At 42.1% G+C, this 12,067-nt stretch overlaps 1 protein-coding gene across 1 annotated transcript in view; it reads right to left on the bottom strand.

Annotated features, from left to right (window-relative positions):
• LOC122816323 (gastrula zinc finger protein XlCGF57.1-like) overlaps positions 1-12,067 on the bottom strand; it is a 394,327-nt gene that overhangs the window by 129,376 nt on the left and 252,884 nt on the right. Inside the window, exon 3 of the mRNA XM_044089052.1 lies at positions 2,839-2,965. Within this exon, the coding sequence (XP_043944987.1) occupies positions 2,839-2,965 (127 nt within the window). The remainder of the gene's footprint in view (positions 1-2,838; positions 2,966-12,067) is intronic.

Here is a 12,067-nt window from a genome sequence, read left to right as displayed (position 1 = left end):
GTAATGAGTTGGCAAACTTTAAACATTCCCTGCAGAGTACCTTGTCAGAAATATCAGGTGAACAAATTGGTGTAACTAAGGAAAGTATTTTTTGAGCTAGGATACAGGACCTAAATTGCCTAGACATAGTTAAGCCTTGTAAGTTTAATTTTGGTGGCTACCAATTACAAGACCATGGAAATAAAAGTCTAAACCAACTGTGTTTGAGGTAGTGAATATTGTAACAGAGATAAAGAACTGAAGTGGGATCTATAGAAATGGGTAAAAGCAAATTACAAAGAAGAAAAAATGGAAATTGTGGGAACAATTCATGCAGAATAATGTTCTGGAGGAGGAGTGAGGTTTAAGGGAAGGCAGGAATTTTGCAATTTATGTAATAGTGGATTAATGACAATTGTATAAACAAATGTATGTGATGTCTAATGCTTATAACTGTAAATATGTTAACATGCTTTGTTTTCTTTTACATAAATGTATGTTTGCCTATGTCTTAAGTGAAAATTCAATAAAGGTGTTAAAATAATAAGAAACTAAACAGGTAATTCTCAATGCATCTGGCCATATCACACTGGGGGACAGATTATAAAACAGTTTATGTTTAGGGTAAGGTGCTACCCTTAATGATTGCCCATACTTTTCTTGGTCTTAATTCAAGCATAAGGCCTGCACATGCCTCTTTTACCTTGTCTAAGCAAATAAGGGCACCTGTAAACATTTATGGGTAGAACCAGACCCTACTCTGGATTCCAAAATAATCTGTACATATGTTGCCAACATTGGGACAAGTAAAAACTGGGGGAGAATATTGTCCTGGAAGCCCCACCTCCCAGCAACACTTTTATGCTCTCACAATGGAAGGAAGAGTGCAGAGAAATGTAAAACAATCCCAAACATACATGTGTCTGAGTATGAGCGTGTGTGTTTTTAGTATAATTGGGTACCCTTGTAAAAGCCATAGAGTAACTGGCTTTGGAGTGTCTGGTGGCAACTACCTTATAGTCAGGGCAAAAGGGCCATGGCTAGTAAATGTGTGCCAGCCTTTCCCAGGTGTGTGTGTGAAAATCAAAAATCAAAGAGTGTGTATGTCAGCTGCAGGAAGCAGGGACATGAAGCACTGGTATCAGAGAGAGGGTGCTGGAGGACTTGGCTTGGACACTCAGCTGAGGAGGACTCAACTCTACAGCTGCCAGTGAGGAGTCTAATAGGGGACCTGGAGGGAATGTGTTCCCTGCATGCTCCTATGGGAAACTGTGCTTATACAGAGAGCTGCATCTGGAAATACTGCGTGCATCCATTTTTGTTCCAAGTGAACGTCTCTCTCCAGCGTCAGTGGTGAGGATTCAGGCTCTGATTACTGGCCCAGAGTGGGGATGTTGCATTATGATACAAGTCATGGATTCATGAAGACAGCTACCCATAACTGCAAGCAAACTTTGGCCAAACATTCAACAAGCATATCCAACATCCACAAACATGCTCCAAATAAAGTATAGGATACTATAACGTATACCCTAGTGATTCCCCCCGTTGCAGACTCTAAGCTGTTGTACTTTGAGCCTCTTCACAAAAGTGACAGGCAGAGAGATTACTGAGCTGACATGTGTCATGTGACAACTTCAGTGAGTGCACAGCATGATGGTAGTGATGAGTGCAGTGTGTGATGAAAGTAGACGCTTAGTGGGGCTGCTTCTGTCTAAGCTGACAGAAGCAAACACAGAGGCAATCACCCAAGATGTTTACCGATAAAAATGAAAATAACAGCAACACAAGTACAAACCATGATAAAACGCACTTCTAAGGATGATTCTTAGAATATCTGTATGTTTTAGAGTTTGTAAACTTGTAAACAAAGCACAGATTTGCACAGCTTATAAACAAAGGGATTGTGTGTAGATCTAGGGATGTCACTGAATATAATGCACCCTTTGGCATGTATTGGTTCAGACACATGCAGTAACTGCAAAACCCACAGAAATATCTTACTAAAAGGATACAAGGCCTAAACACATCCTACATGGATTGACTCAAAGTCCTGTCATTATACTTGGTATCCTAGAGATTGATAAGAGGTCACCAGTATCTGATATAAAGGCATCTTCTGATCCAATGTTGATGGATTTACTGCACATCAACAAGTCAAATGGCTTCAGAAATACTCGGCCTAGGGATCTAAACCTCTTTAACAACATGAACAGAATGGTTTTGAGGGACAGGTATATCTCACAGAAAATATTGATGCACTGGAACAGAGTCCTCATCCACATAAAACAAAGTTCATCCCTGTACATATTCAAGTGCAGCCTATGGATAAGCAAACAGACAGTTTACCCCAGGACCACCCCCTGTACTATTAATGGACAGATGCAGCTCTTAAATGCTTTATCTCATGCATGGGTCACTTCAAATTATCTGTGGTATGATCCCAGTTATTCTCATTAGGCAAAATATATAATTATTGACCATGGAACGGGTAAGGCCAATCTCTAACCAAAAGGGTTAGGTTAATTTGAGCACAAAAAAGGAAACTGGCTAGGTTTAAAATGGCCCACAAGGGCAGCTAGCCTAGTACTTACATATGAACTTATAAACAGCACTGTGGGGCTATTTATCAAGTCCGATAAGCCTTGTAGCCAGAGTGTTTGGAATTAGATGTGAAAGCACTTCCAAGTGACTTTTGCTCACTGGCTTTTATCTAAAATAAAGCATTCAGTTTACAGCTGAGAGCTACATGCTTAAAGGTTTACAGACATTCATCAACTCTGACTGCAGTTTAGAAAAAAAGAAATCAAACACAAAGGACAAATTGATTAACTGTAAGGGACAGAAGGCTGTTCTCACCCACTGAAACCATGGTTTCATAGTTGTCTTCCATCACTTCTCGGTACAGCTTCTTCTCCTGCTCCTTCAGTAATCCCCACTCTTCTGTTGAAAAGGTGATGGCTACATCTTCAAAACTTTCTGGTAACTGAAAGAACGTAAAGTGATTTCAGTGATTCATCTCATTCACATTAGCAGCTGTGGAGTGCTGCACCTCTAGAAGAGTACTTGCATCCTTACATTCCTCAGCAATTTTTGAAAAATCAAGTTAACAAACAAAAGCCAAACAAATACAAATATCTTGTGAAAATTGCATGCTGTTCAAAAAGTACAATCGACAATACTTGTAGTTTACAAAAATGTTATTTGCAGTGAAAAGCTTTTACACCAACAGAAATATATTGCAATGATAAAAATATTCAAACATATTTGTCTTGAAATTTTCTTAAACAACTTTTCATAACTTGGAAAACAAACAAACTTGGCACAAAGTATAGGCAAAACTTTTGTTCAACTATGTTTAACTTTGATATGATGGCAAGGAACTTATTTCTGGGTGTCTGATAAATTTACAGAAAAATGATGCCTATAGTCATAATTAGCAGTGCAAACAGCACTCAATGTCTTTTAAGCTGAATAATTTACAGATCAACTATCACTGCCAGTTTTCTTCTTTGTCATCTAAGGTATTAGCTAATACCATGCAATAGTTAATAAGTTAAGCTAGCACCAGTGACAGAGAGGGACAAGCTCCTGACTGCAGCCCAGGTGACCTGGGATTAAATAGCAGCTCAGATGACTGACAGCTGGCAGGGGAGGGTGAGTATGACCATCTTAGAGGAGGCTCAGAGAAGCCAGACATGGAATGTACTAGTCTTCTGACAGAAGGAGGTTAAAATACAAATGGCACATGGTGTAGCTCTGAGATTCATAGTGAATCAGCAAAGGTAGTTTCAGCGAACAGAAACAAACAGAAAACCATTCACCAAAACTACCTATGATGAACATTACAAGAATTTATTTTGCAGGTGGCAAGCCTCCCATGCACCCCTCATGTAAGGGGTGTCCCCCATACCCCACAGACTTATATATACCAACTGCAATGTCACAGTGGAGAAAAAAGGTAAACACTGCTGTTGGTGAAAGTAGTTTTGTCTAACAGCAGTCACTCTTTTTGAGCTGGACTGAATTATCTTTATGGAAGTGAAATACTAACGTGGCTATGGGGGTGGGTATTAGGCGCATTACTCCACCAATGTGTGACAGCCTTCACATTGGGTACATGGGAGCAGACACTCATGTAGTAAAAGTATTTTGAGCCCCATTTGACTCACTTTGCTTGTTCCCCACCCAGCGAGTGCAGTTAAGGCAATCATAAATATTCTGACAGTCCAGACACCAGTGAGGACACAAGAAACCAGCACAGCTGCCTGAACAATGCCCTCCAGATGGCTCTTGCTTTAGTGGTTATGGAGGACTCTCCACTACAGAAAAGTAAATGGGTTCAAATCTGAATCAGTGAGGCTTGACTGCTAGCAGGCATGGGGCAAATAATACAGAGGAAAAAAAAACAAACAGTTACTTGTATTTGGCAATATTAATAAAAATGTGAAAATTTGCATATTTGCACAATAGTAAACAAGCAAAGTACAGTTGTGTACACTTACCATAAATGTAGATGTTCTAGTGTATTCACTGTTGCAGTCATCACATTTGGGTTATCTGCTTGCAGGTAGCCCTCAGTCGGCCTGATTATCAAAGTCTTAGGTCCTGCGTCAGTTGCTGTCTCATCTTCCATGACGTCAGGTAGTCAGGGGTATAAAGCAGGCAGCCGTCACCATTACATCAGTTTTTCTTGCCCTAGATGTCAGGTGCTCCCATAATGGGAAGCAATTACATAGAAGGTTATACCTCCAACAAAAAAGCAAATACACCAAAAAGTTTTAAGCATAGTAAACAAGAATAGAGGTATAATCAATAGAAGTCAGGGGGCTGGAGGGAGGGTAACCAGGATTGCAACAGTGAATCAACTTGAACATCTACATTTATGGTAAGTGTACAAAACTGTACTATGTTCTTCGTGTTTCACTGTTGCAGTCATCACATTTGGGTAGATTCCCAAAGCTAAGGATGGAAAGAGGCAATAAGATAGCATTTGGATCAGCTAAAAGGCCCTGCAAGACTGCAGTGGCAAAGCCAGCTCTGGATTTAGAAAAAATTGGCAAGTAGTAATGCTTGGTGAAGGTATGTACAGAACTCCAGGTAGCAGCTTCTAGGATGTCCCTGGTAGGGACACCTCTGAGAAATGCTATACAGATAGATGCAGCCCTGGTTGAATGTGGTCTTATCCCCTGTGGGGTAGGTTTTCCATGATGCTTATAGGCAGAAATGAATGCAATGGCCTATCCACTTAGAAATGGTTTGCTTTGAAATGGCCTTCCCCTCTGCCCCTGCAGCAAATGCCACCAGCAGCTGTTCAGATTTCCTGAGAGGCTTAGTCCTGTCCAAGTAAAATCTAAGTTGTCTGTGCACGTCCAAGGAGTGCAGTATTCGTTCCCCTTTGTTCTGTGGATTAGAAAAGAAGGTTGGCAAATCAATGGACTGATTAAGGGCCACACTGGATACCACCTTGGGCATAAATGAGGGATTGGTCCTGAGGGACACCCTGTCCGCATGAAAGATGATGAAAGGCTCCACTGCCATGAGGGCCTGTAATTCAGACACCCTTCTTGCTGAAGTGATGGCTAGAAGGAAGGCTGTTTTCCAAGAAAGGAATTTCAACTCTGCATTTGCAGCTGACTCAAAGAGAGAAAGAGTGAGCTTTTCCAATACAAAGTTAAGGCCCCAGGCTGGAGTAGGGGCTCTCCTGGGTGGTCTTAAGTTTTTGGCCTCTCTGAGGAACTGCTTCAGCAGAGAGAAGAGGGGTGGTTCTGTGTTGCAATGTGCTGAAATTGCTGAGGCATGAATTTTGATGCAAGAAAAGGAAAGGCCCTTGTGAAGCATCTCAGTTAAACATTGAAGAATATGGGGTAAATTGGGTACTGCTGTGCCCATCCCCTGAGTTTGGCTCCAGGAACAGAATTTTTTCCATTTTTCAGCATAGGATTTTCTAGTACTAGGCCTCCTTGCCTCCAGAATGACATCCATCACTTGCTTACTGAGGGATGGTAATGGAGAGGTCAGGTAATTAGCCAGGCTGCAAGGTTCAGGGTTTGAAGCTATGGGTGCAGAATCTGGCCCTCCTTCTGGGACAGCAGGGCAGGGGTCTGAGGCAGGTGCCATGGTACCAGCAGTGACAGACTGCGCAAGAGGGGGTACCCAGTGATGACGAGGCCAGTCCGGTACAATTCGTACTGTCCTTGGTTTGTCTTGTTTGATCTTTAGTAGCACTTTGGAGAGGATAGCCAGAGGGGAAAATGCATAAACTGAAAGGTTTTTCCAGGTGAAGGACAGAGCATCCACTTTCCAAGCCTGTTTGTGAGGAGTCCTTGTGCAGAATGTGTACAATTGGTAGTTCTGAGGGGAGGCAAACGGGTCTATCTCTGGGCTCCCCCATTTGTTTCTCAACATGTTGAATATCTTTGGTTCCATTTTCCACTCGTGTGGGTCCATGAGATTTCTGCTTAGGTGGTCAGCCAGTGTATTTAGCTTTCCTGGTAGGAATTGAGCCTGTAGGTGCACTTGGTAGCTCAAGGCTGTGTTCCACAGAGCCATGGCTAGTCTGCAGAGAGGATATGAGTGGGTTCCCCCCCGATAGTTTATGTACCACATAACAGTGGTGTTGTCCATCTTTACCATTAATTGTCCTGGAAGAATGTGGCCCTTGAAGGCTGTCAGAGCATTCTGTACAGCTAACATTTCATTTTGATTGATATCTAGGTGCATTTGACTTGGTCGGCAGGGGGTAGAGAGAATGGCAGTACCTTGTTTTGATGGCAGGCCTCTGCCCACCAAAGGAACTCTATCTTTAGACAAGGTATGATAGGAATCATTGATTCTAGATCCTGATAATGTTGACACCATAGGCTTTTTAGATACCATTGTAGTTTCCTCATATGCAGTCTTGCACATGAAATTAGTACAATGCAAAAGGCCATGAACCCCAGTGCTTGTAGTATTTCCCTTGCAGATAGCTGGGTCTTTGTGGCCAGTAAATTGAAGAAGGCTGTCAAATGAACTTGTTTCTCTGGCATGAGGTAGGCCATCTGGGAAGTTGTATTCAAGCTTGCTCCCAGGAATACAATTTGTTGGCAGGGTACAATATTTGATTTCTTTTTGTTTATGGTGTACCCCAGAGAAGTTAGCAATTTCTTTACAAATGCCAGATGATTTAATATTATGTCCTGGCTTTCTGCCTGAATTAGACAATCGTCCAGGTATGGGTATATTTGAATATTTCTTTGCCTGCAAAATGCAATGACTGGAGCTAGGCACTTTGTCAATACCCTGGGCGCTGTAGATAAGCCAAAGGGCAGTGCAGAGAACTGATAATGCATGTAGCCTGCTCTGAAGCGTAGGTATCTTCTGCAAGATTCCCTTATTGGGATGTGCAGGTAGGCTTCCTTTAAATCCAGTGTTGCCAACCAGGCATTTTTGCCTAGCATGGGAAGCAGCTGATGAAGAGTTAGTATCTTGAATTTTGGAATTACCAAAAATGTGTTTAGGATAGATAGGTCCAGGATAGGATGTCAGGAATTGTCTTTCCTGGGTACCAAGAAAAGCCTTGAGTAAAAACCTTGCCCCCATTTTTCTTCTGGGACAGGTCGAATAGCCCTGATGCTTAAAAGAGAGAGAACCTGCTTTTGAGCCTCTGCCCACTAATTTGGGGGTAGGTCTGGCCAACCGTTTGGGGTTGGTAAGGAGTGGAAGTGGAATCTGTATCCTTGGGAAACTATATTTAGAACTCATTTGTCCTGGAAAATGAGTTCCCAATTTTTTGCATGCAGGGCGATCTTTCCGCCTAAAGGAACAGTCAGTTGAGCAGGGCTTGGAAGGTTTAAAGTTAAGTCATTCAGACAGTTTACCATAGGGCAGAGTCTTATTACTCCCTGCTTTGGAAGCGGGAGCCCCCCCACTGCTTAGTCCTGTGAACACCCTGGGACTGAAGCCTGGGTGTTCTGCTGGTTCTGGGTTTGGACTGAGAAGGCCTGGAAGAGGCAGGGAAGGACCAATTCTTAGAGGGCCAATGCCTACTAAATCTGGGAAGCTGTACTTGCAGGAAATCTTTAACAGTTTGCATAGATTTAGCTTTTTCCTCAATCTTTTTAAGTACTTCTTCTGCTTTGTTGCCAAACATGCCGTCTTGGTTTAAGAGAGCATCCAGTAATTTAGCTTTAATATGATCTGGCAAAGATTGCTCCTTAAGCCAAGCATGCCTTCTAAGTACAGACCCAGTGACAGCAGCCCTGCAAGATGCCTCTAATGAATCAAAACCACATTGCAAAGTATGTTTTCCCACTAGTTCAGCAAAATGCATTAAATCCTGTAATTCTTTATTTTCAGCACAGTCAGGAATCAACATAATTTTCTGTTTAAGCAGTCCAATAATATGCGGTACTTCAACATATAAAACTGGCAGTTTAAGGCCCTAATGGCTAATATTGCAGAAGCGTATACCTTCTTACCCCATCTATCCAGCGCCCTGGAATCTCTATCAGAGGGGGTAGGATTTTTGGCAGTAGTGGCCTTAATGCCCTTGGGTCCCTGTGAAATGGTCTCAGGATCCGCAGTAGGATTTTTAAAGAGGAACTTGTGAGAGTCAGGTACCCTGTAATACCTATCAGGTTTTCTGGGAGCAGGAAGTAAAGTGTCAGGGGCCAGGCTAGATTCCGAGAAGGCATAATCTACAATGTCCAGTACAGGAGGGATAGCTAAAGGCCTGTGTTGAGGCAGGAGTAAGAATTTCCTACGCCTCTTTTTGGAGTCAAAGAAATCCTGACTTTCCCAGCGGAAATGCTCCCTAAGAGTATGCAAGGTTTCAGCAAAAGAGAAATCCTCTGGAGGGGAAGCAGAGGGAATGGATTCCTCTGCATCAGAATCCTCATAGGTAGATAAGTGCAAATCCTGGTCATCAGAAAAAAAACAGAAATCTCAGAATCCTGATCAGAAGAATCTGAAGGAAAATCAGATCTAGGTCTCTTAGAGGGAGAAGGGTGGCTTCCCCTGATTACAGTAATAAGGTCTTCAGCTATTCTTATCATTTGTTTTTTTAAGCATAGGGGCCTGACCATGCAGTCTGGGCGTCGTTTTTCTGGGCATGGATCGAGTTTTAGGCCTTGAAAAAGAAGATGGCGTCGGTTTAATATGCAAGTCAGTAGGCCTGAATACACACCTTAGAAGCCGGTGCCTGCACAGTGGCTCCGGACCCATCCAAGGTAGAGACATCCGCAGGTTCCACAGTCGAAGAAGCATCTCACAGCATACCGGACATCGAATGGGTCACAGTAGAGGCCTGCGAATCTGAAGTAGTGGGTATCAGGTGCAGCGAAAGCACCTCACTGAGTACCGGCGAACTGGCGACTAGCTTAGGAGAAACGTCGTCGGCAGCTTTGGACCTATGTGGTCTGTCTCTGTCTTTATCTTTGAGTTTTTTTCGGAATGTCAGTAGTCGGCTGGCTTACCGAAGCCATTTCTGGATAACTGAACCGAGTACCAAAATATTTAGATACGAAAATGAACCAACGACGAATAGTACGAGGTTTGAATAAAGCACAAAACCGACAGTGAGGTACGTCATGGTCTGGGCCTAGGCAAGGAATGCAGTACGAATGAAAATCTTTATGAGGTATTTGCTTTCCACAAGAAATACAATTGTTAACTTTTACTGACATTGGTTTAGAGCAATAAAAAGGTTCCCCAATGGGGTACTTTGCTTAGTTGAAGACTTCGGATCTGAAACTCGAAAACGAAAATTTCAGGAATTGCGAACTGCTTCTGCTTCGGGCACTGCACGGCAAGAAAGACTGACGTAATGGCGTCGGCTGCATGCTTTATACCCCTGACTACCTGATGTCATGGAAGATGAGACAGCAACCGACACAGGACCCAAGACTTTGATAATCAGGCCGACTGAGGGCTACCTGCAAGCAGATGACCAAAATGTGATGACTGCAATAGTGAAACACGAAGAACATTTAGCTATATCTCCAATAAGGTGCACTTTACATTCAAAACATTTCAAACTATGCCCATCAGTAACTTGTGGTTGAATTTTGCATGAAAATATTGTAAATATGAAAATATGCATAAGTGCGAAACAGTGGTTAATGTCTGTATTGTAGTGTTTCTTAGACAAGCTGTTTTAATGTCATGTGTCATTTTGTTACTCCCAACCACCCACTTCACATGGTCACCTATCATTAATTAGCTTGATTAAGGACGCTCCAAATAATGCCACAGTACCATAAAGAGTTATGGAGGTCTAGTGGAAATACACCAAAAGAAGCTGGACATATGAATGCATGTTATACAGGCCATTAAGAAACTCTGTACTGAGAGACTTCTCTCATTCAGGAATGATCTCACTGGATTCGATCCTGTATTCAGAAATTCTAGAACAAAACTAAATAGCAACTTCCAAATCCTAAACCTAAACCTAAAAAATAAAAGCTACATATAAGAATGAGAGTACTAACTCAGTTCAAGTTTGCAGGATTTACAATCTCATTTATTCTGAATCTATATAAATGGCACAAACTATTTATTCTTCTGTATTGGTGTGGTTTGGCTTTTAAGCTAATTACCTGACTGTGTAAGTTTTCACCTTTTACATTCCACATTTATTTGACATTTGTTAACTGGGATAGTCCGAATGGGTCACAAGACCTGTTTTCAGCGGAGGCCCGGGGAGAAAAGTTCCAGAATTTTTGAAAATTACAAGACTTACAAACAAACTACAATATATAAGTATACAGTAAGTACACTGCCAGTACAGTACTAGAGACTTAATGCAAGCTTGTTACTTTACTTGAAATACTGCATTACTATACCTACTGTATGTACCCCAATTTATATACTATGAAAGGCTGAAAAGTTCTAAGCCCAACCAACTTTCTAAATTCTGAGCAATATTTTGCCTCTGTAGCTGAAAAGTGGGTTATTTCATGTTATAAAGTACCAATCTGCAGAACCGTAATGCTATGTTTTGACATTGTTTCAGATCACTGATTGAACAATGTCAACGAAAAGTGTGGAATGTTCAAGTATGGAACTCAGAGCTGTCATGAAGTTCCTATTCCTGCAGAAGAAAACTAAAGGAAATCCATGAATGTATGATGCAAACATTGAGTGACAAGTGCCCTTCTTACTCAACTGCGAAGAAGTGGTGTGCAAACTTTCAGTGCGGAGATTTCGAGACCGAAGATGCAGCAAGGTCTGTAAGGCCTCAAATGGTGTCAACTCCTGAAATTGTTGACCACATCCATGACCCAATTATGGTAGATTGGTAAATACTTGCTAAAACAATTGCTGAGACACTACAGACATCCATGGAACACGTTGGGTTTATAATCCATGAGCAGCTGGGTATGCAGAAGCTGTCAGCCAAGTGAGTAGCTAAATGTTTGAATACCGATGAGAAAAGACGTTGAGTGGACACTTCCAAGTTGATTTTGAGGTATTTTCGTTGAGCTGGTGCCAACGTTTTGGAATGACTAGTTACTGATGACGAAACATGGTTACACCACTATGATCCTGAGACACAACAACAGTCCATGCAACGGCGGCACTCTGGTTCACCAGACCAAAGAAGTTCAAGACCAAAAAGTCAGCAGGAAAGGTCATGGCCACAGTGTTTTGAGATGAGGAAGGTGTTGTAATGACTGACTATCTTCCAAGAGGCCAAACAGGTAATGCAGAATACAACTGTAACTTGCTGTGCCGATTAAAGGAGGCATTGAAAGAAAAAAGGAGAGGGAAGCTGTGGAAAGGAATTCTCTTTTTGCAAGACAATGCACCTGTTCACAAGGCTGGCAAAACAATGGCTGTTTTGATGAAACTGGGGTTTGATTTCATAGACCATCCACCCTGCTCACCAGATCTTGTTCCATCTGACTATTTCCTGTTTGCAAACCTTATGAGTTTGAAAGGGCAGCGATTTCAAGTGATTGGGAGGTGATTGCAGCAGCGCAGAAGGATTTCAGTGACCAGACTTCAGACATTATTTGGGAGAATTACAGAAACTTCAGACATTGCTGCGGTATCGTTGTCGCCTCTCAGTAAGACATTGTCTTGTTCGATTCTCAGCTAGAGC

Source organism: Protopterus annectens, chromosome 12.part0 (assembly GCF_019279795.1).
Source record: "Protopterus annectens isolate FY-2018-M chromosome 12.part0, PAN1.0, whole genome shotgun sequence".
NCBI classification, from domain to species: domain Eukaryota; kingdom Metazoa; phylum Chordata; order Ceratodontiformes; family Protopteridae; genus Protopterus; species Protopterus annectens.
The sequence above is the reverse complement of the archived record's forward strand: the minus strand, read 5'-3'. Positions and strand labels throughout refer to the sequence as shown.